This window comes from Apodemus sylvaticus, chromosome 5, assembly GCF_947179515.1.
Source record: "Apodemus sylvaticus chromosome 5, mApoSyl1.1, whole genome shotgun sequence".
NCBI classification, from domain to species: Eukaryota; Metazoa; Chordata; class Mammalia; order Rodentia; family Muridae; genus Apodemus; species Apodemus sylvaticus.
The window spans coordinates 68,550,029-68,569,805 of NC_067476.1; the positions used below are offsets into that span (position 1 = coordinate 68,550,029).

General features: G+C 35.4%; 2 protein-coding genes across 2 annotated transcripts; one reads left to right on the forward strand and one right to left on the reverse strand.

Annotated features, from left to right (window-relative positions):
- The first annotated feature begins 11,597 nt into the window (after positions 1–11,597).
- On the forward strand, positions 11,598–12,533 carry LOC127685581 (olfactory receptor 5W2-like). Its single transcript, XM_052182887.1, has one exon. It carries the CDS (start codon positions 11,604–11,606, stop codon positions 12,531–12,533), a length of 930 nt encoding a protein of 309 aa, XP_052038847.1. The 5' UTR covers positions 11,598–11,603.
- Positions 12,534–18,640: 6,107 nt separating this feature from the next.
- Positions 18,641–19,573, reverse strand: LOC127685586 (olfactory receptor 5W2-like). Its single transcript, XM_052182891.1, has one exon. The coding sequence runs from the start codon at positions 19,565–19,567 to the stop codon at positions 18,641–18,643; it is 927 nt and encodes a 308-aa protein (XP_052038851.1). The 5' UTR covers positions 19,568–19,573.
- Between the last annotated feature and the right edge of the window lie 204 nt (positions 19,574–19,777).

The following is a 19,777-nucleotide window of genomic DNA, read 5'->3' on the forward strand; positions in this document are numbered from 1 at the left end:
AGATATTAATGGAAGAGGAGGAACATCACAAAAAAGTTGTTGATGTCATTGAACATACAGGAACACAGCAGAGGCTATGTATCAATGTGTCTGCTTTTCCCACCAATAAACCCCAGCCATGAGGAGGGAACACAGCCTTCTGGACATGTTCACTGTGTAAAGAAAGCAGTTGCTGATGGTCTAGTACATATCATAGGCCATCACTGCCAGAAATAGACACTTATAATCTACAAAATCATGGAGGGTGAAGAACTGCAGTGCACAGCCAACTGTGTGAATTTATTTCTTTCAGCTAAAAAATATTACCAGCATCTTGGGTCTAATTTCTGGGGAATACCAGAGGTCACAGAAAGCAAGGTGGCTAGACAAAAAGTATGTGGACGTGAAGAGCTTAAGGTCCACTGCTTCAGTCCACAGACCCAAGGAGGTTGGGTAGGAAGAAGGGTACAAGTGAGGATGATGAGTCTCCATTGGAAAGGGGAATGGAATGGTAATTGAGGAAAGATGGAGGGAGGGAACTGGGTGAGAAAGGGTATCATGAGAGAAGTGGAAGAGTATCAGGGTTAGATGTGAAGGGGAGCAGCAGTTTGGCCAGATAGTCACAAGTATATGTGGAAACATGCAGCCCATAGGGGCATCTCCACGATGATACAGAGGCAGGTGAAGGGGGACTGATAGGGAGATTCTGGAGGGAAGAACTGGAGCAGGAATAACATTTGACATGTAAATAAAGAAAATATCCAACAACAATATATTCAGGTATATATATATATTTTTTTTCCAGGTAATATATATGAACCATTATTTAGATCTTCTCTGAAAAGTTAACATTTAATCTTATTTTATTGGATTTGGAATCTCAAGAGTTTATCTGAGGTGAATTTATTTTTGATAGCAGAAAATGGAAGGGAATAATTTATTATATCATGTACCACTTGGGACTTATATCCCTGTAGTCTCTTTCCCTAAGGGTTTATTACTATGAAAACATGCAATTAATTTTACTCATGTTCTTTTACTCTCCTGTGACACTATGACATTCTTCAATAAAGATAAAACTATAATTTCTATATTCATTTACCTGGTATATCAGAATAAAAATCAAGTTAATTTTATTTGGAAAAATATACAAAGCATGTGGTTCAATGATTCAATCCCCATCAAAATACCAACTTAATTCTTCACAGAGATATAAAGAGAAATTGTCAAATTCTTCTGGAATAACAAAAAATCCAGGATAGGAAAAACTATTCTCAACAATAAAAGAACTTCTGGGGGAATCACCTTCACTGTCCTCAAGCTGTACTCCAGAGTAATAGTGATAAAAACTGCATGGTATTGTTAGAGACAGGAGGGAGATCAATAGAATTAAATTGAATACTTAGAAATGAACCTATATACCTATGGTTACTTAGTCTTTAATGATGAATCCAAAATCACCCAGTGGGAAATAAAGCATTTTCAACAAATGATACTGGTTCAACTGGAAGCCCACATGTTTAAGAATACAGATTGATCCATTCTTATCGTCTTGTACAAAGCTCAAGTCCAAATGCATCAAGAACTTCCACATACAACCAGATATGCTGATGCAAACAGAAGAGAAAGTGGGAAAGAACCTCAAACACATGGGCACAGGGGAAAATTTGCTGAACATACAACAAATGGCTCTTCCTGTAAGAGCCATTTGACTCTTGAAGAGCCATTGTAACAATTTACAAATGGGACCTCACAAAACTGAAAGGCTTAAGTAAGGCAAAGAACACTGTCAATAGGACAAAAATGGTAACCCACAGATTGGGAAAGATCTTTAACAACCCTACTTCCAATAAAGAGCTAATATCCAAAATATTCAAAGAACTCAAGAAGTTCTCCAGAGAACCAAATAACCCTATTAAAAATGGGATACAGATATCAACAAAGAGTTTTCAACTGAGGAGTCTGGAATGGCTAAAGAGCATTTAACAAAATGCTCAACATCCTTAGTCATCAGAGAAATGCAAATCAAAATGACACTGAGATTCTATTTCATACCAATCAGAATGACGAAGATCAAAACTCAGGTGAAAGCAGATGCTGGTGAGGATGTAGAGAAAGAGAAACTTCTCTGTTTTTGGTGGGACTGCAATCTAGTAAAACCACTTTGGAAATCAATCTGATGGTTCCTCAGAAAACTGGAAATAATTCTACTTGAATACCCAGTGACAGCACTACTGGGAGTATACCCAAAAGATGCTCAAACATATAACAAGTACACCTGCTTTATTATGAATTACTATACAGACATTAAAAACTATGAATTCATGAAATTCGCAGGCAATGAATGGAATTAGAAAATATCATCCTGAGTGAAGTAACATAGACACAAAAGGGCACACATCGTATGTAGTCACTAATAACGTGGGGTTTAGCCCCAAAGCTCAGAATAGCCATGATACAACCCATAAACCATATACAGATTAAGAAGAAGGAAGACTAAAGTTTAGATATTTTAATTCTACATAGAAGGGAGAACAAAATAATCACAGGATGTAGAGGAAGGGCGGGTTCTGTGATGGAGAGAAGAGGAAAGGGAGAAAAATAGGGGAGGAGGCAGGAACAGGTTTTGGAAGGAACAGGAGAGAAGTACAGAGGATTAGGAAATCAAATAGAAGTATGTAGCAGTAGGAAATTGGGAGCTTGGGTAGCCACTAGAAGGTCTATAATGCCAGGAAAGTGACAGGCTCTCAGGACCCAACTGGAATGACTTTAGAGGAAATACAGAAGAACTGGAGATAAAACCTGAAGAGTACACCTCCAGTTGATAGGTACTGCCCCAAATTGATGGATGGGGCCACCCACCAATGTCAAAATTTTTAACCCAGAAATGTTCCTGCCTAAAGGAAAGACAGGGATAAAAGGTGGAACAACAGATAGTGAAGGAAGGTCATCCAGAGACCACTCCACCTAGGGATCTATTCCATCTGCATGCATATAACCTCCACACTTTTGCCAATACCATGAAGTGCTTGCTGACAGGAGCCTGATATATCTGTTCCCTGAGAGGTTCTACCAGCTCCTGATAAATACATATGCAGATACTTACAGCCAACCACTGGACTGAGCCCGGGGACCTCAAAGGACGAGCTGAGGGAAGAACTGAAGGAGTTGAAGGGGATTGCAACCCCATAAGAAGTAGGATATCAACTAACTGTACCACCCAGAGCTCTGAGGGAGTAAAATGTAGTGTTAATTAATTAATAAAGAGTACCACTCTGCCATAGACTCTGTAAATGGTGGGATCCCCATGCTTCTGCCCAGCACCCACTCCTTCTAAATATTTGGTAAAGCATGACTCTTTAACTTGAATAGTTAACCAAATATATTTATGTATAAGAAACTCCCAATGTCATAATGCCAATTTAAAATGATAAAGTCTTATCCAAATATTTCTAACCTCTCCAAAACACCAGAAACACATATGAAATCATCTGGATATCCACATCTCTCCCTGCCCTACTCTGTGGTCCACCTAGCCTCTCAGTCCCTCACTTACCTTAGCTCTGCCTCTTCTCTCCCCTCCAATCATGGGCCCCTTACTGCCTCAATGTGAATGATTAGAAATATCTTGCAAAATTTCACCCTTTCTGTTTAATTAAAAAAAACTTTCCCTCCAATACAAATTGAGCACAACTATTACCATTTCATAAATTATAAAGTATAAGTTAGACCTAACGCCCAGTCCATCCTCTCTGTTAATCAAATAGAATCTCTTTCATCTATTCTATCTTAAAAGACTATAATAATTAATACCTTACTTATGTCTTGGCTGTAAATTGTATGTCATCTGAAAACCATCTATTTAAATCTATATCAGTTTTCTCAATGTTAAGCAGCTTGCATTGGCTATGAGACTAAGTCTTCAACCCCTTCAGAAATCCGAGAGTAACCAATAATAACTGAAAATAAATAGGAAGCCTAACAGAGTTTCCAATGCTTAGACAAATGATAGAGACTGCTGAAAACCTGGACAGTCCTTCTCCTTAAACATTGGAGCACTAGTCTTCAGCCTTTTGACACAGGGTCATCTCATAGACGTAGAGAAACAGGAATTATTAAGGACTAGTTATTCTGTCTCAGCAGAAATCAAGATGTCCCAAACTGTAAAAGTGTTTTTTTCTGGACAGTATTTTGTCTGTAGATGAAGAGAGGCAATCTTTGTCTCATGGCTGTCTCACCACAGCTGGAGTAATTCACAGATGCTCAGTTTCTTCTTTGAATCCAAGACAGGGAAGCTGTCAGGAGCAGACTAGTCTCACCAACAAGTGTATAAGTAACATTAAACGTCACATTCTGTGAATTTCTGATATTTTTGAAAACCAACTATCTATGTAAAGTTATGTGGACTGTTGTCCGTTAACTACTTTCAGCTAATCCTGATTAAAATCTTGAAAATGCCCTAACAGCTGGGCGGTGGTGGTGCACGCCTGTAATCCAAACACTCTGGGAGGCAGAGGCAGGCAGATTTCTGAGTTCGAGGCCAGCCTGGTCTACAGAGTGAGATCCAGGACAGCCAGGGCTATACAGAGAAACCCTGTCTCGAAAAACACCAAATCCAACAAACCAAAAAAAAAAAAAAATACCCTAACAATAAACTCAGAGCCTATTTTGTTATTTGCCCCTAAACTCACAGACTTAAATATCACAGATCTGTTATAATAAGGGCAAAGAAGAACTGGATCTAAGCCCTGTACTTTCAAATATTTGGTATCAATAGAAGAAATTTATACCAATGAAAACCTTGATTATCAATCAAAATTGTACTCAATAAGAGCTTATGACTTGAACTTAGTAACAATTAAAAGGATTTTTAGTCAATTCTATTTCCTCCCTGTTTCAAATATGACCATTTCTACATTCCCTAGAAAGACAATAATAATAACAATCCTCTCCAGCCCCAAATCCCAGGGAACTATGTCAAAAACTCTTTGTAACTTCTTCAAGCTGAGTATGGGTGTTGAGATATTAGTAAGGGGGTAGGGGAAGGGTAGGGAAAATGGGGGAATTGGTTCGTCTCTGAGTTCTGTGTCTTGACTGGATCTAGCTGAAGTCCAGGACCTCAGGAGTTCAAGCTGGTCAGCTCAACATGTTTGACAAGGAGACTCAACCTGGCTATATATTTTTTTTTTTTTTTGGAATTATATAAATCTCAAAACAAAATTTTAGTATCACAAAGAAAAATTTTCTGTTTGATATTCTGGAATTTAGTCTTCTAACCATCAACCAAAGAGTACATATGGAGCGAGCTAAGACGCCAGAGACATATGTATCAGAGGATGGCCTTATCTGAATCAGTGGGAGGGTTTATGTCCCAGAGTAGAAGGATGCTAGAGAGGTGAGGCTGGACTGGAAAAATTGGTGGAGGAGCACCCTCATAGAGGCAAATGGGAGGAGGAGACAGGGAATGGAATGGGGGGATTAGTGGAGGGGTAACCAGGAAGAAGGATGTCATTTGAAATGTAAATGAATAAAATGATTTCTAAGAATAAAAATAAAACATAAAAGATAAAAACACAGTATGCGAACACTAGTCTGAAACATTGAGACGGTCATGTAGATTATCTAAATCTATGTAATGTTTGGCTTGGTGAGAATACAAACCATGGATCCAGTCTGTCTCACTATCTCTCTGTTTCTCTCTGTCTCTGTCTGTCTGTCTCTCTCTCCCTCTATGTGTGTGTGTGTGTGTGTATGTGTGTGTGTGATAAATGTGACACAACATAAATAAAATCACTCTAGAAGACAAACCATCAATTAAGGAATGTCCCAGTTGTGATTGGCCATATCCATGTATATAAAATTTTGTCTTGAGTACTATGAAAGTGATAGGCATCCTCTTTGGGATGGGTCTGGGATGGATAAGAAAGATAGTTGCACATGATAATTGAGTAAATTTGTAAGTAGAATTCTTCTCCTATATTCTTGTCCTTTCTGCTGCAGTTTATATATGAGTTTCTGCTCTGAATTCCACTGAGGATGGACTATGAAGTATAAGCTAAAATAAAATTATTTATTTCTATCAGTTTTTTCAGATAGAGTACTTTAATACAACAACAACAACAACAACAACAATAAAACTAGGACAGAAACTGTGAAGAAGTTTTTTTTTTTATTCTTTTAATTTCTTTTCTTTTCTTTTCCCGAGACAGGGTGCTGTATAGTCCTGGAACTCACTCTGTAGACCAGGCTGGCCTCGAACTCAGAAATCCTCCTGCCTCTGCCTCCCAAGTGCTGGGATTAAATGCATGCACCACCATCGCCCGACTAAGAAGTTTAAGTATAAATCTTCCTTATACTTATCTGAAGACAATTGGCCCTAGAAAGTTCTATTCAGGCTGCACTTAGAGAGCTGAATGAGCTACCTATATGATCCTAAGATGAGTTCCATGCATTAGATATAGAGCTGAAATATTTGGTGTTTATCTTACTGGATTTTGATATTGATAGGGTTTTTTTTTTTTGTAGTTGTTGTTTTCTGTTTTGTTTTAAACCATTCTTTGATGTGCTCCAGTTGTTCTATCTAGAAATATTTAATCTGGGGCACTATGTGTTAAAAGTATGTAACTTGAAATTGTTTTTTTGGTCCTGATGATTTTTCCCTGCGTAATAATTCACAGTTAAGAAGTTTAAACTCATAAAATGATGAACGACTAAGAAATATGAACATTTTTTGATGTTTGTTTGAAAGTATTTTTACATTGTGAGATTGCAACAAGTCTATAGAGAAAAGTGATGCAAGGTTATCTCAATATCAAGGTTGACAAGGGGTAGAGAAGCAATACTTATTGCAGACAACTTGAAAGAATCTAAAACTACTGTAAATATAACTGCTTGGATATAATATACAATGAGGAATGGTGAAACAAAAAATTATAGGTTACTGTCTCCCATTAAAATATGTTAAAGTTCCTAATTAAATGTCAGCAAATTTTACTAAATTACTCAACAAAGCTGTCTTTCTCTTGATCTAGAAGGATTTATTTATGGAAGACAAAAGTAGATAAACAAATTGATGTCTGAAAATGAATTACATTAAGATTTACAAAAGCTCAAAATAAAGAGTTAGGGTCCAGGAATTACCCCACAAACCATATGAACAGTTATCTCAGTCAGACAGGGATAGTTTATTGGATGCACACCCCAAGATGATGGATCAAGGGTACAACTCACAGACTCAGCAACTAAAAGCTATGACCATAAACACTGTTCAGGTCCAGTTTATATAGGGGGTAAAAGAAAAAAAAAAAAACAAATTTGGCACCTAAGCAGATACAGGATAGACGCTTTCCCAAAATTTTTTAGTAGTTTAGACATAATAGTTCAAATGAACCTCTGTCTAGATGGGCTCTGATTGAAGGCAACAGTGGAGAAATTTCCAATAATAATATAATAATAATGAGCCTCGGAACATAATATGATATATGGCCAGCCTGACCTCACTCTGGGCCAAGATATCTTTCTGTCTATAGTCAAGCTGTTTTTAATGCCAGCAATATCAGATGGCTGCTAGGACTGAAGCAAATTAGTGATGCTAATGTCACTGAAGTAATGCAAAAAAAGCAAGTCAAGAAAGCAGGCTTTATCATAAAGATCATCTCAATAAAAACAAAGATGGAAAATCTACTGATGGACCAGACTGACTCCATCTTAAGATCAGAAGCTATTTTGTTACCTCAAAATAAGTTTCAGGTCATTGCAGAACATAAATTTCTCTTTTCTGAAATTTACCCCTTGCCACATCCTGACTTGTCCCGGCCTGTGGGGGTTTTCGGCACGGGGGGGGGGGCAGGGGGAAGGGGAAGTACGGGTGGAGGTGGGGGATGGATGTGGGGGGACCCTAGGAGAGAAGGGCAGAAAAATAGAGAGACAGGAGACTCGAAGACCAACTTTGCCAAGACCAACTTTGTTCAAGTCCCCCCAAACTGTATTTTCTCAGGGAATTTATACAGCCAGGGGAAGAAGTAAGGCAAGTGGGATTTTCCATGTAGCCCAGGCATTCTGCCAAGGTGAATCTCTGGCAGTTGTAAGATGTTTTCTTCTTCTGGCAGGGCACAGTGACCGTCAACGACGCAATTTCTCCAAGGTCTGTAGCTGACGAGACCGCAAAACCTAAGCCTATCCTTAAAATGGAATCTAAACATAAAGTAAGGTCAGTTTGGCTCCTGGCTTTGACCATGCATTAATCTTCCCCCTTCTTATAAACCACTAGATTTTCTGCCAAGTTACCTCAAACTGCTATCGGCTTCCTTATATTACTCTTCAAGTTTGTATATCACCAAATTCATCCTATAAACACCGAGTTTATGTGTTGGTACTATAAAAAGAGCCTAGAAAGTTAACTTGCTGATTATCTTTAGGGTGAAATATTTCATAGACTGGCTTTTCTGTGCACAGAATTAATGTTTCTTAGTTTGTCCAAAATTAGGGTCAGTGTTTTTTACTCAAAATTGGTGGGTTTAACTCTACAAATGTCATTTAACCCATTATCAGCACAAAGAGTTGAAATAATATCATCTTAATATATGCAAATAAAAATAGATGCAAATAAAATCAAAACAAAATTCTATGCTCATTTGGATGGACATTTTTGAAGATTAATTATTGAAAGAATTATCAGCAAAACAAAGATAGTATATTCAATGGGAACCCTAGTTATAATCAGAATTCAGCAACAAGCTGTGGTTTCCATGTCAGTTCGTGGTCAACACAATTCTCTCTATCATTGATATTTCATTTCAAGACAAACTCCTGAAAACTCAGTCATTACATTAATTGTAAATGATGAATTGAAACTACATCTGATAACTAAAAACAGGGTAATATTTGGGCGATGAAAAATACTGTGGAATTAGATAGTGGCAGGAGATATGTGTGAGTTTATGTATAATCTAAAAAGACATATGAATTTTAAAATGTCATTATTAAAGAATAAATTTTATTGGGGCTGGAGAGATGTTATTTACATATCTTGCTGGGGCAAATGGGAATTGGCTTTGGATCCTAGCTCACATGCATAGCAGCTACCAACCTCTTGTAATTCTAATTGTAAGAGATCCAGTGCCCTCTTCTGGACTCTTTTGGCAATAATCACTTAAAAGGGCATGCCAGGGAAAACACTCAGAGACAGAAAACAAAAAATAAAGAAATTCTGGGAGTGGGGGGGCCTAGGAAAGGGGAAATCATTTGAAATGTAAATAAAAAATATATCGAATAAAAAAATCGTTTTTTTATTTGTTTGTTTGTTTGTTTGTTTTGTTTTTTTTAAAGAGTGGAATTTCTAAGTGCAATAATAAAGCAAATATTTTCTCTGGAGGTTTAAAGGTAAAACTTTATTTGCAATTTTTCAGCTCTCCATAATGTTGTTGTTCATCTCCCTCAAGCCCTGTTCTTTCCCTACTGTTTGACAATACAAGGTGCCAGATCCTGAAAGAGAAATGGTCTCCCTTTTCTATCTGGAGATAAGTTTTTGTTTTTGTTTTGTTTTGTTTTTTAATTAGATATTTTCTTTGTTTACATTTCAAATGTTATCACCTTTCCTCATTTCCTCTCCAAAAGCCCCCTATCCTATTCCTCGCCCGCCCTCCATGCCTCTTCACTAACCCGCCCACTTCCTCTTTCCTATTCTGGCATTCAGCTACACTGAAGCAGCAAGTCTTCACAGGTCCAAGGGCCTCTAAAGCAAATATTTTGGTAACAAAGAAGAAATGTACAAGAAAAAGTAATTGGGAACAATTAAGTATGGGGCTTTAAAGTCTGAGTTATTCGATTTCTACTTTGGAGAGAAAAGTTTAGATGTAAAATATTATAATATGTGTGTTTGTATGGTGGTATATTGTGGTATCTGTACTGAAATAGAATAATTAATGAAAGTAGTAAACACTTCAAATTATATGTTTGATAAATAGAGTGATGCATTTACAGAGAAGAATATAGATGAAGAAACTAATCACTCAAAACAAATCCCTGGGTAAATGATTTCACAACCTTCAGTCCCAAATGATTATTGGAACAATAAAACCTCATCATCACAGTGTTCACACACCTTATGCTACTGCTCTCCTCAGGTGGGTTCCTGCATCTCTCTATATCAAAAAACAGGTAAAGCAAAAATAATTTTAACTCTTTATAAACAGATGTTTCAGGGATGATTGTTTTCTTAATTTAAAATATATCTATATCTAATGAATAAAAACAATTTTTAAACAGAATCATGAGCTTAAATATTAAGTGTCAGGAAGATTGCATTTTCACTGTTATTCTAGTTGACCTACAGAGGAAACCTCCAATTTTTCTATTTTTTCCCATATGTATATATTTAAGTAACATAAATATCAATCAATAACTGTTGACTTAATGTGTTTCAACAAGCATAAGTAATATGGGATTATGAAATATATTCCATATTACTTATGTAATATTAAAAGGCAAAATGTACATTATTTTTTCTAAAGTTCATCAAAACATGTATGAACAAATATATGCACATGTAAAACATATACCTGAAAATACACATATTTACATATACAGTAGCAGATGCATTTTAGAATGTTTATTGTGCTCTGTTCAAACAGCTGTTTGAGAGTATGAAGAAGATTTGAGCAGTGAAATCTAACTGCATTGGATGAATGCTTTCAATGCTGCTTGTATATATCCATCTAGCTTGTAAGAAGCTCTGGTACTAGACCAGTGCTACTGCTGTGTAAAGAGTGCTATTGCAAAACATAACAGATTCTAAAATCAAAGATCAACTGAGTTACCTTTGTCTCAGTGTATGTGGGAGCAATAAAAGATAGACTAAGAAAAATGGCTAACATATACACACAAACAATAAACACAGAAGGCTCTATATTCATGTTTATTTGTACATATATATATATATATAATAAAATGTTTCTATCAATTTGAGAGTAAGTTCGTGAAATTTGGGAAAGAAACAGTAACTAGGTTCTAGCTGAAGTGAGGAAAGGGAGAGACAAGTGCTATAAATTTATTTCAATTAAAAATATTTTAAAATAAAATGGAACAAAAAAGGATTAGCCATCTTGTTAGTAGTAAATCTTTATATTCTCACTTTAATACTGAAGCATATTTAGATGTTATTATAGTTGTCAAAATGTTTTAAGATCATGTGCTCTTAAAAGAATATAATAAACTAATTTGTGTATTAAATATCTTAAAGAATAGAAACAATATCCTCTGAAATATAGACTGAGTCTAACATTTGAGTTTATTTTATATTGTGGGAAGATCAATTGAGAATCAATATTTCCAAATCTGTCTCTTACAATTACTAATGTTAGCCTTATGTACATTACAGAATAGGTATAAAGTCATGGACACCTAATGGTGGACAGTCACAGTTTCCCAAATGTCTATCATAGATACTGGTCATTTTTGTTATGAAAATTAGGTTAAGAAAAGGTTGAAAGAAACAAAACAGTACTCAGGAATCTTTCCATTTTACAACAGGAGAAATAAACAGTGTTCTACCTCATAAATATATTGTTGATATCCAACAGTAAAAATGATTTTGCAAAATTTTTAATTTTAGAGTGAAAGAAAGAATGGATATAGCAAACTGTTCCTTGAATGAATTCATTTTTGTGGGAGTTACCAATAACCCAGAGATGAAAAGGACACTGTTTGCCATCTTTCTCCTTATCTATGTCATCAATCTTCTGGGGAATCTTGGCATGATCATTTTGATCAGAGTGGATCCTCAGCTGCACACACCCATGTACTTTTTCCTGAGCCACCTCTCTTTCTGTGATCTCTGCTATTCCACAGCAATTGGTCCCAAGATGCTGGTAGATATGTTTGGCAAGAACAAGTCAATTACTTTCTGGGGCTGTGCTCTGCAGCTCTTCATTTTCTGTACCTTTGCAGATTCTGAGTGTGTGCTGCTGGCAGTCATGGCCTTTGATAGATACCAGGCCATTAGCAACCCCTTGCTCTACACAGCAAACATGTCCAGCAGGAAATGCTTCATGCTCACTGCTGGAGTTTACCTGGTGGGAACATCAGATGCTTTGATACATTCAACTTTGGCATTCCAGTTGTGTTTCTGTGGATCTAATGAGATCAACCACTTCTTCTGTGATCTACCTCCACTTTACCTTCTCTCCTGCTCTGATACTCAAGTAAATTACCTGGCATTATTTACTATTTATGGTTTCCTTGAACTGTCCACCATCTCAGGAGTCCTTGTTTCTTACTGTTACATCATCTCATCAGTCTTAAAAATCCATTCATCTGAAGGGAGGTTCAAAGCTTTCTCTACCTGCACCTCTCACTTGACCGCGGTGGCTATTTTTCAGGGAACTCTTCTCTTCACATATTTTCGACCAAGTTCTTCTTATTCTCTTGATCAAGACAAAATGACATCTCTATTTTATACTCTTGTGATCCCTATGCTGAACCCACTTATTTACAGCTTAAGGAACAAGGATGTGAAAGAGGCCTTGGAGAAAATTAGAAGAAAAAGACGGTTTTAAATATTTATTGAGATTTACATGAATGTTTTAGCTATTCACTGTTTTCCTGACAGGCTTTGAAATTGTGACCCTCTGCCTCATTCTTCTACATATATTTATGTATTTAATTGATTAAATTAAATGTGATAGATATTGTTTTTTACTCTTCTAATTTTGAAAGTTTCTTTGAAAGTCTTGCAACTTATCAACACATACCAGTAAGCCTAGCATGTTGCTAGAGGATTGTAACCCAAAGTGAGGATATGATATATAATTACTCTCTGGATTAAAAACCACAAGCATTATGTTATTGTGGGTGTTTTTTTTCTGTATTTTGTCTTTTTTATTCATGGTGAGGAACCTTTCATCTATGACCATAAGAAAAATCATCTAATGTGAGTCATAGGTAAACACTACATAAGCAAACTAATAGCTCTTAGTCTGCTTCATAACTGTCATAGAATTAAATCTGTGCAGAATATATCTAGAGATACTGTATAAGTGCTGTTTGCAAGAGAACAGCAAATGTGACTAATTTACCCTGTTATATAGCTAAAGATATATTCACCTCCAAGGAACGCTGGAGTTGGTTTGGCCTAGCTACTTACAGAAATAGATTTTTCAGGTTAGAGTCCATGACTTTTAAGGAACAATGACCCTTCCACTTCCTGAGATACTGACACACTCCCCCAAGCAGTGGGACATTTAGACTGCTTTGTTTTTCTCTGTTTGTTACCTTGTAAGTCAAGGAAGCAGAGAAACTTGACAGGACAATTGGTCTTACATACTAATCTTCAGTACCCTGTATAGCTTGCAAACATTATGGTATACTGGCAACTATACCTGTATTCATCTTTTCAATTTCCATTATATTGTTTCTGATAAAGGTATAAAATATGTCTGATTGCTCTCAATAAAATTGCCACACCTTATGTTTAGCTGTGGATTCTCCAACTGCTTTCATTATTGTCCTTCACATCAGATGATCTTGGCCAGGCAAGTAAGGGCAGATGTTTAAGTGGAAGAAAGGAACATTTTAGGCAAAGTATCTGGAAATTGTAAAACTCTTACAGACTAATTATCTGTTTCATTTTTCAATTTACATTTGTTCAAAATAGCTTAAGAGCGAAGAAAATAGCTTTCAAAAAGTACATAGTTACGTGGATTGTAATTGATGTCAATTTCTCTGTAAGTTCTTTTTCCTTCCCTTCACAGTTCATCATCTGGATTAAATGTTCTGTTTGGTAACTCATAATCAATTATATTGCAACTTATCTTTATTATTTATGACTCAATTGTGTAAGTTATCTTTTCAATATGATATGGTATATATCCTTTGCCTAGGGACCGATTGTTCCTTTCATATTATAAAATACTTCATTGTGGATTTGACTTGAAATGTAGAAAGAAAGAAAAATATCAAATATCAAATACATACTAGAGTAATGATTATGTCAATGCATATATATATATATATATATATGCACACAAATGATTCATACTTGTGTTAATTGCAGCATTAAATATGAAGGGTAGATGCTTTAATTCCTGAACTGCTTAAAGATTCTTTTGAAATGCAGCTATTTGAGACTAAAATAAAAAAAGGAATAATGATTAGCAAATTATGTCTTTTCTTCCAATTTTTTTTTTTTTTTGAGACAGGGTTTCTTTTTATAGCTCTGGTTGTCCTGGAACTCACTCTGTAGATCAGGCTGGCCTCGAACTCAGAAAGCTGCTTGCCTTTGCCTCTTGAGTACAGGTATTAAAGGCATGTGCAACCACTGCCTGGCTGAATTATTTCTTTAGTGATGTTCTTCAACATGTTTTTATATTGTATTGATGTTATTTGAATGACAATGCTGGCATAAATATGCGGCATTGAATGGAATCCTTTCTAAGGTACTATCTAGCTTAGGAATACTAATAAAGCAAAATGGAAAGAATAAAGATGTACTTTTTCAAGGGCTATTAGTAAGATCATCTTGTCTAATATATGTCAGAAAGATCAATGCTATAGTCTTTCTTGATAGACCTTCTAAGGCTGAGGACCTTAGAGTACTTGCTGACAGGGCAGCTCTTAGAATAGACAAGAAGTCTTCAAGGTTAGGGGTTGAGTCAGGCAATGGTCAAGAGAAATTAGCCGTTCTGATTAACTAATAATCAGACTTCTTTTATGGCTCTAACTAGCAATCTGCTGATCTGAATGACTAGCAACCAGGAGCTTCTTTATTTATACAAGCTTCATAGAATAAAGACAAACTTATTATCTAAGTTGTATGTTTGACTTTTCATCACATGTCCAGTGTTACAAGCTTAGTTGTAATTAGAAAATATGAACAGAACAGATTTTATTCTTATTATTAGCCCTACACCTCCAATTTAAAGAATCTAAAGAATGTCTCCTCCAAAGCAAACACATTTATTATATGACAGACTACTAGTAGACTAGCAGTGCTTGCTGCTTGAAAGTACTCCAGACAAACAAAATATTTTACCCATGCTTTTATAAATAGTAAATATTTACTCTATGTTTTGTCACCTATGCTATCAAGTAGGAAAAATTTATGTCTATTTTATTTACTGAGTTCCATTCTTTGAGGTTGTACCTATATTTTACCTATATATTTTTAAACTATATATTCAGAAAGCTATAACCCTATAATAAAAAGAAGCCTTGATACTGTAAAGCATTCTCCTGGCCAGTTAGAGTTTGTCAATTGCCTCTGTTTACCATATAACAGCTATACTGTTTGAGTTTGCTCAGGGGAACATACCTCAATAAGATTCTTTAGGGTAATGAGGCCTTTGTGTAATGGCCACATCTAGCTATGTGATTTTCTATGCTTAATGATCTCCAGGACATAAGGCAGACTTCCAAATAGTGTCTCAATAAAGTTAATTTGAGGATATTACTAAAAAGCTCAGATGTGAATTTTCTAAGGAAAAGAAATGAAATTAATAAAAATGCTGTGAATCCCCAAGACTGGAACATGAAGAGATCAAAACCCAAAAGTTAGAGATAGGATGACAGCAGTTATAGCTATCTTCTCAAATTGATCAAATTGTCTCAAGCATCTGTGCTGGCTTCTCCACTCTCCCCAGGTCCATTGGACATGGCTGTGGCAGATCAACAAAAATCTTTCCCACCGACTAATTTTTTTAGATGGTTTTCTGTCTCTTAGTTTTATATGCACTTTGTTTAGTGTCTAATCTAAACGTATCATGCCAAACATTGGACTGTTCAAATTGATAAATTTAATTTAGTGGTATCAACCTACAATAATTGAGTGACTTTTAAAAGAAGGGTGTGGTTCAGAAAGACTGATAATGGAAAGAATCTATGAATATTTAACTAGATGCCTCATTCAATACAACAAAGACTCTGAAGTTTTGGTCTACAGTTTTAAACACACTTTAGACTGAAGAATAATCTGTTTAAGCTTCTGTTTGAGTCATAAAATACATCCAAGAAAAATATCTTCAATTTCAGTGGTCACTTATTATAAAAAATAATAAATCAGCTCAAAGTATTTTAAGACATTGATGACTTTTAATTTTCCTTTTCTTTTGATCACATTTTTGTACATAATAAAATAGGATTTATGTGTAGCTTAAACCACAATTTAAATGTAAATAAAATGTCTCAAATATCCCTTGAGAAAGATAAAAGTTATCATTGACCTATTTTCTCATTTACCTTATTAGCCACTACATTCTACCACATCTTACATGATCTTCAACATAACTGAAACAATATGTGCGGGCATTCTGTTTTTCTTAACTTTTTAAGTTGTTATTACAAAATACCACATACTAGTAAATCTCACAATTCTTGGGAAAAGCAGTTCCAAATCCAGGTTATATGTGGTGAGTGCTTATAGCACTCATTCCTGATCATAGATAGTCTGAACCTTCATTTCACTTTAGTGGCAGGAGGAAAAGGGGAGTTATTTTGTTCTATATGGTAAGGTCTGTAATATAATCTCTGAAGGCTCTGTCTTTATGGCTTTTCATTTCTCATAAACTATGCAATATATTGACAATAGTTTTTTCATATTTCATACACATTCTAGTCACAATTTTCTCCCCTTCTCATCCTTCCAAAGACTCCCTACCTCCCCAGTCACCCAACTCTTTCTTCTTAGAAAAAATAACAAAGCAAATATAAAAAGAAAAAAACAAACAAAATACCCAAAGTAAACAAATAAAATTCATACTTATTATTTTTGTAGTATTTAAACAATTGTGTAAAAACCTCACAATTCTTGCCATAGTTGACAATTCCAAAAGATAAGCTATGGTACCAATCAGATTTATCTAAATGTAAAATCCTTGTAAGTAATTTCTGTGATCTCATAGTGTACCATACAGAAAAATAAAACAGAAGCACTAGGTCTTCAATTCTGAAATAATTTAATTCAGGATCATTTCATACTGGAGTGGTAAAACTGAATGTGCCCAGGAAAATTCAGTACATGTGATTGTGATTGCCAATGAAGAGTTTTTACTTGGCTTTCTAACTAAGGTCCAAATTCTATTATTACGCAAAGAGATTTCAAAGTTCAGCCATGAAAAAATATTTATCAATAATATAGAGAAAAGGTATATAAAATGTTTTTTCTCAGTAATTTAATTATTTAGAATATTTTAGATTTGTGTCCGCAAACATGTTTTATAATTTTTTCAAATGTTAATGTGTCTAGTTATGTATGCAGGATATGCCACATTCAGGTAGGACTTTCTTAAAAATGCTTACTAGCATTCCTAAATTTCATATTTATAGACTTTTGTTTTATTTTTTTGATGTCTTATGTTGTTTCCCACATATGATTCTGAAGTTTTTATAATTAGGATGATTCAGTGTTTGAGAATATGCAATGTGTATATATACACATATTCTCATTACATGCAGCAATTTAAGGAATAGATGCAAATTAATTAATGTTTAAAGAAGTAATTGGAGATAATTATTTAACTAGGGCTGAGTGTGGACAGCAAAAATAATTAGAAGCAAATATGGGAAATTATGGAAGAATTGACAGTTCTAGCACCCAGTTACACAATGACACAATATGTTACTTGTGTTAACCAACATGGTTCATCATCCAAATGTGTCACTATATATTGAGAGCTGATTTTAAGAATCACTATATAAACATCTTCTCCCCTATGAAAAATCCCTTGTTCATAGACTCTGAGAATCTAGCTTTCTGGAAGATGCTATCTGAAAACCACACTACATGAATTTCTCTGAAATTGAGTTAACAGGTTTGAAGATCAAGACTGCCATGAAATCTCATAGGTCATGCTCCAGGAATAGAGTGAATGAGGAGAATTCTGAGTGCTTGTGAGAAGACAACATGAAAACAAGACACTCCTCTTTTGAGTCACGACTCAGTCTCATCAAAACTCAGGGTTGTTACTGAACTCTGTTTTTGTATTCTTCCTAGTTGTGACAGATAGAAGTCACTTTACTCCAGATTAGTTATTATTGCTTGCTGCTGTTATTCAGTTGCTTAAACTAACCTTTATGTCTCCATAAAAAGACATAATTTTACCTGGCATAACTAGGCCTTGTGATGGTATACAGCTTAACTCATGAAAACATTACTCATGCTATTTTTAATAACTCTCAGAGAATAAATTGTCTGATACTCTGAACAAAGTTGTCTATTGCATGAGGCTTTATTCTTCTGTATTCATTGGCACCATTCTCACAGGTCCCACAGCCTCTAAAGTGGCAACAAAATCTTTGTAAATTATGAGAGTAATTGTTCATATTTCCTGTATAGAAATACTCACCACTGATTAAGCTATTTAATTTGCCTTGAAAAATATCTACATTTATAAAATACAATGAATACATCACAACCACATCATCTTTAAATTGACATTGATAGGAAGGACTGAAACATAATGTGAGCACAATTGAAATTGTTAGGAAAATTTCTTCAGAGACAGAATACAATATATTTGGTAAAAAGTATGCATGGATATCAACAGTGCTTGCTTCAAATATAATTCTATAATAACATAGCTTTAGTAAACTAGTATATTATACAATGTTTTTCATATGTGTAATGCACACTGGATTAAGAGCAATAATGTTCATTAGAAAATGTTGTCAATCACCAGTTTTTCTTCAGTTTTGCCAGAGCCTCTTTCACATCTTTGTTCCTCAGGCTGTAAATCAGAGGATTCAACATTGGAATCACCAGGGTGTAGAAGAGTGAGGTCATTTTGTCTTGATCTAGAGAGTAAGAAGAACTTGGCCGGAAATACATAAAGAGCATAGTCCCCTGGAACACCGCAACTGCAGTCAAGTGAGAGGCACAGGTAGAGAAAGCTTTAAACCTCCCCTCAGCAGAACAGATCTTCAAGACTGATGATATGATGTAGCAATAAGAGACAAGGACTCCGGAAATGGTGCTTAGTTCAATAAACCCGAAAATTGTGAATATAGCTAACTCATTGGCCTCTGTTTCTGAACAAGATATTAATAGAAGAGGAGGAACATCACAAAAAAAGTGATTGATCTCATTGGACCCACAGAAACACAAGCTGAAGGCAAGGGTTGTATGTATCAAAGCATCTGCTGTTCCTACCAGGTAAACTCCAGCCATCAGGAGGGAGCACAGCCGACTGGACATGTTCACTGTGTAGAGCAAGGGGTTGCTGATGGCCTGATACCTATCAAAGGCCATTACTGCTAAGAGTAGACACTCAGAATCTGCAAAGACACAGAATGTAAAAAACTGCAGAGCACAGCCAACAATGGGAATTGATTTCTCCTCAACTAAAAGATCCACCAACATCTTGGGTCCAATTGCTGTGGAATAGCAGAGGTCACAGAAAGAGAGGTGGCTGAGGAAGAAGTACATGGGTGTGTGCAGCTGAGTGTCCACTCTGATTAAGATGATCATCCCAAGATTGGCCAGAAGATTAATGAGATAAACAAGTAGCAGTGTGGTGAAGAAGGGCACTCTCATGTCAGGGTTATTGGTAATTCCCAAGAAGATGAACTCATCCGCAGAGGAGCAATTATTCTTGTCCATTCTCTTGAATAAACCTTAAAATTAAAAAGTATATGTTCACAATACTTTCATCATGCAAAACATTATTTTATCCCTTAGTTTATTTTTATCTTCAGAAATGGATATTATACTTTAATCTTCAAGTTAAATGATTTTGTATTTAATTTTACATCTTTAAATAATATGTATTGTGAAATGTAATATTTAAATGATAATAGATAAATAATTGTA